We start from the raw sequence: 2,847 nt of genomic DNA, 5'->3' as shown, positions 1-2,847 counted from the left end.
CGCAGTACTGAAGCTGTCATTCTCAACATCCACATGAATATTAAAATCCCCTACAATAATAACTTTGTCTGTTTTAAGGACTAAAGTTGACAAAAACTTCAGATAAGTATGGACCAGGTGCTCGGTACACTATAACGAAGAGAATTGGTTGCAGTGATTTCCAACTTGGGTGCGAAAGACTAAGAACAAGACTTTCAAATGAGTTATAGTTTGGTTTAGGTTTAGAGCTGATTAGTAGGCTAGAGTCGAAGATAGCTGCAACTCCACCTCCTCGGCCTGTGCCTCGAGGAATGTGAGTATTAATATGACTGGGAGGGGTGGATTCACCGGCACTGCACACTCCTGGCTCCGGTCTAATCTCACCAACAGACAGCAGTTCACCAACATCAACAACTGCACCTTCTCCACTGCTCCTCTGTCACAAGGGGTCCCCCACGTTTCAGAGCTTGGTCCAGATCTACATTTCCACCAAATTCATCACCACAGTTGCCTCACCGACGTAAATCTGACATGATCATCAGCGGCCCCAAATTACATCTCACCTACTGCTATTTGCTAGTTTTATGTTCTCCTCCTGCTTTTATGTACTTTGTATTTATGTATTTTGTTTTTCTATTTTTATGTACTTAATGTATTGGCTTTATTGTAAAGTCTCTTTGAGTGTCCTGAAAGCACCATAGAAATAAAATGTTTTGTTATTGTTATTCTTTGGCACAAACTAAGTTTATTCTCAGTTGCAGTTCAAAGAAACCCTGCAGAGGCTGCTGGGAAAGTTACATTACTGTCCCAAGTCCCTCAGGTCAAAGGTCATTTCAGCCTGTCAACATGTTTGTCCCTGAGGCCTCTTCACATTAGCCACAGTTTCCACTAATTCCCTCTGAAGCAAATTACAGTCAGAGCTGTTAACCAGTGAGACCAATCAGCCTGAGCAGACCACAGCACTGGTTCCACTGGTGCACAGAGGGCTGAGGACGATAATGACCTCCCCTCAGACTCTGTGACATCACACAGCAGGATGGACAGATACGCAAGTTTGTTCAGTACACGGCCAGTCCTGCATTCTGCAGACTAATTTAATGCTCTTTTCTTGGTATTTTAAACCCACTGTTTTATTGAGCGTCTGCATGCCAAATGGGCCGAGTTGATTGGGGTAAATGTCCAGAGGCCACATTCGATTACTGGTCTAGAAATGCATGCATGTACCAGAATGACCAGCCATTGAACTGCTTTTGCTGATCAGACTGCACAACTTCAAATTTAATTACAAGTTTATTTGTATTGGTGGAAATAAGGCTCATTGGGGGATCAAAGCTCAGGGATATAGGAAAGTGTTTTTTATTAAAGCAAGGCATTTGTGAAGATATGTTTCAATGGGCTTTACTGGCCCACAACACCAGGTCCTAATTGAGTTCAAGGTCTCCAAAAATGGAAGAAAATGTCCCTAATAATCGAAGACAGAGAATAAACCTCAGGAGAGGACATTCAGGGAGAGATCTCCCAAACAGCTGAGGTCGTTAAATGGAAGTTAACATAAATCAACAGAAAGTTGCAACCGTCCACAAAAAAATTACTAAAACAGTGGGATTATAATCCAAAAATACAATTTTGATGAATCCAATCCACACCTTTCCATTCCTCTAACAGCCAACAGGATTGCTAAGCAGCTGTGTTTGATGCGACACAGTTCAGCAAGTGAGAAGAAACATACTTTGGCAGTAATGGGAAGCAATCGGTGTGATGGCTGAGGATCAGGAAGAAGAGCGAGTTGTCCACTGATCACATGGTACAATCTCCAGATCCTCCTGTCTACATTTCTCACTGTGAAATACACAACAGCACAGCTGACAACAGTCCAGCGGAGTCAGAAGCCCCATTTTCTGTTAGTGATAATCAAGCTGCACAAATCTTTTCGATGCTCTACACTTTCCAAGAAAACAAACTTTTACATATGATACGGATTTTAGACATTTTCAGTCCATATACCAAAGGGTTAAAGAGCGGCTGGCATGTCAGCCAGTACAATGACAGAAAGATTTGCAATATATTAGGCACACGGTTCATGTTAAACCTGCTCTGTAATATTTCAAAGGATGACCCAAAAGAAAAGTTGAGCAGAGAAGCAAGGTGAGGAGTGCAGGTACTGACAGCTTTTTGTCTGGTCTGTTTAGAACCAGAAAAACAAACTTTAAGAATCCTCATGTACGTGTAAAGGATTAAAATTACAGGAGAAAAGACTACAGAGCAGGTAATAATAAGTCCATAAATGTTATTGACTGTTGTGTCAGAGCAGGCCAGTTTGACAACAGAGTAGTTGTCACAGTACACTTTGTTAATGATGTTCCCACACAGCTGTAAAGAGGAACTCAACATTATTAAAATAAAAATAGCAAGAAATGGGTACAACCATGATACAGCAACAAGCATGACAACCTTCCTAAATGTCATGCGTGTGTTATATTGTAGAGGGCAACAGATAGCAAGATATCTGTCATAAGACATGATGGCTAAGTTACTAAATTCTACACCTCCATAAGTATACAAAGAGAAAATCTGCAGGAAACAAAAGGGAGCAGAAACAGTGTGAATGTCAGAGAGAATCTGAAGCAGAAGGAATGGAAACAACCCTGTACTACCATACAGCTCATTTACAAACAGGCTGCACAGAAAAAGGTACATAGGTTCACGTAAGCTTCTGTTCATACATATAACCACAATGAGCAGAAGATTTAAACTGAGAATAAAAATATACAATGATGTAAGAATCATGAAAAACAAATATTTTAAAGGACCGCTGTCAAAGTAGGCACCAAGTATGAAATATGAACCCTGAGTAGAATTCATCATGAT

The 2,847-nt window shown here is 40.7% G+C and overlaps 1 protein-coding gene across 1 annotated transcript; it reads right to left on the bottom strand.

Moving 5' to 3' along the window:
- Nucleotides 1–1,917: 1,917 nt before the first annotated feature.
- LOC123986410 (olfactory receptor 11A1-like) lies at nt 1,918–2,844 on the bottom strand. Its single transcript, XM_046074648.1, has one exon. The coding sequence runs from the start codon at nt 2,842–2,844 to the stop codon at nt 1,918–1,920; it is 927 nt and encodes a 308-aa protein (XP_045930604.1).
- Between the last annotated feature and the right edge of the window lie 3 nt (nt 2,845–2,847).

Source organism: Micropterus dolomieu, linkage group LG17 (assembly GCF_021292245.1).
Source record: "Micropterus dolomieu isolate WLL.071019.BEF.003 ecotype Adirondacks linkage group LG17, ASM2129224v1, whole genome shotgun sequence".
Taxonomy (NCBI): Eukaryota; Metazoa; Chordata; class Actinopteri; order Centrarchiformes; family Centrarchidae; genus Micropterus; species Micropterus dolomieu.
The sequence above is the reverse complement of the archived record's forward strand: the minus strand, read 5'-3'. Positions and strand labels throughout refer to the sequence as shown.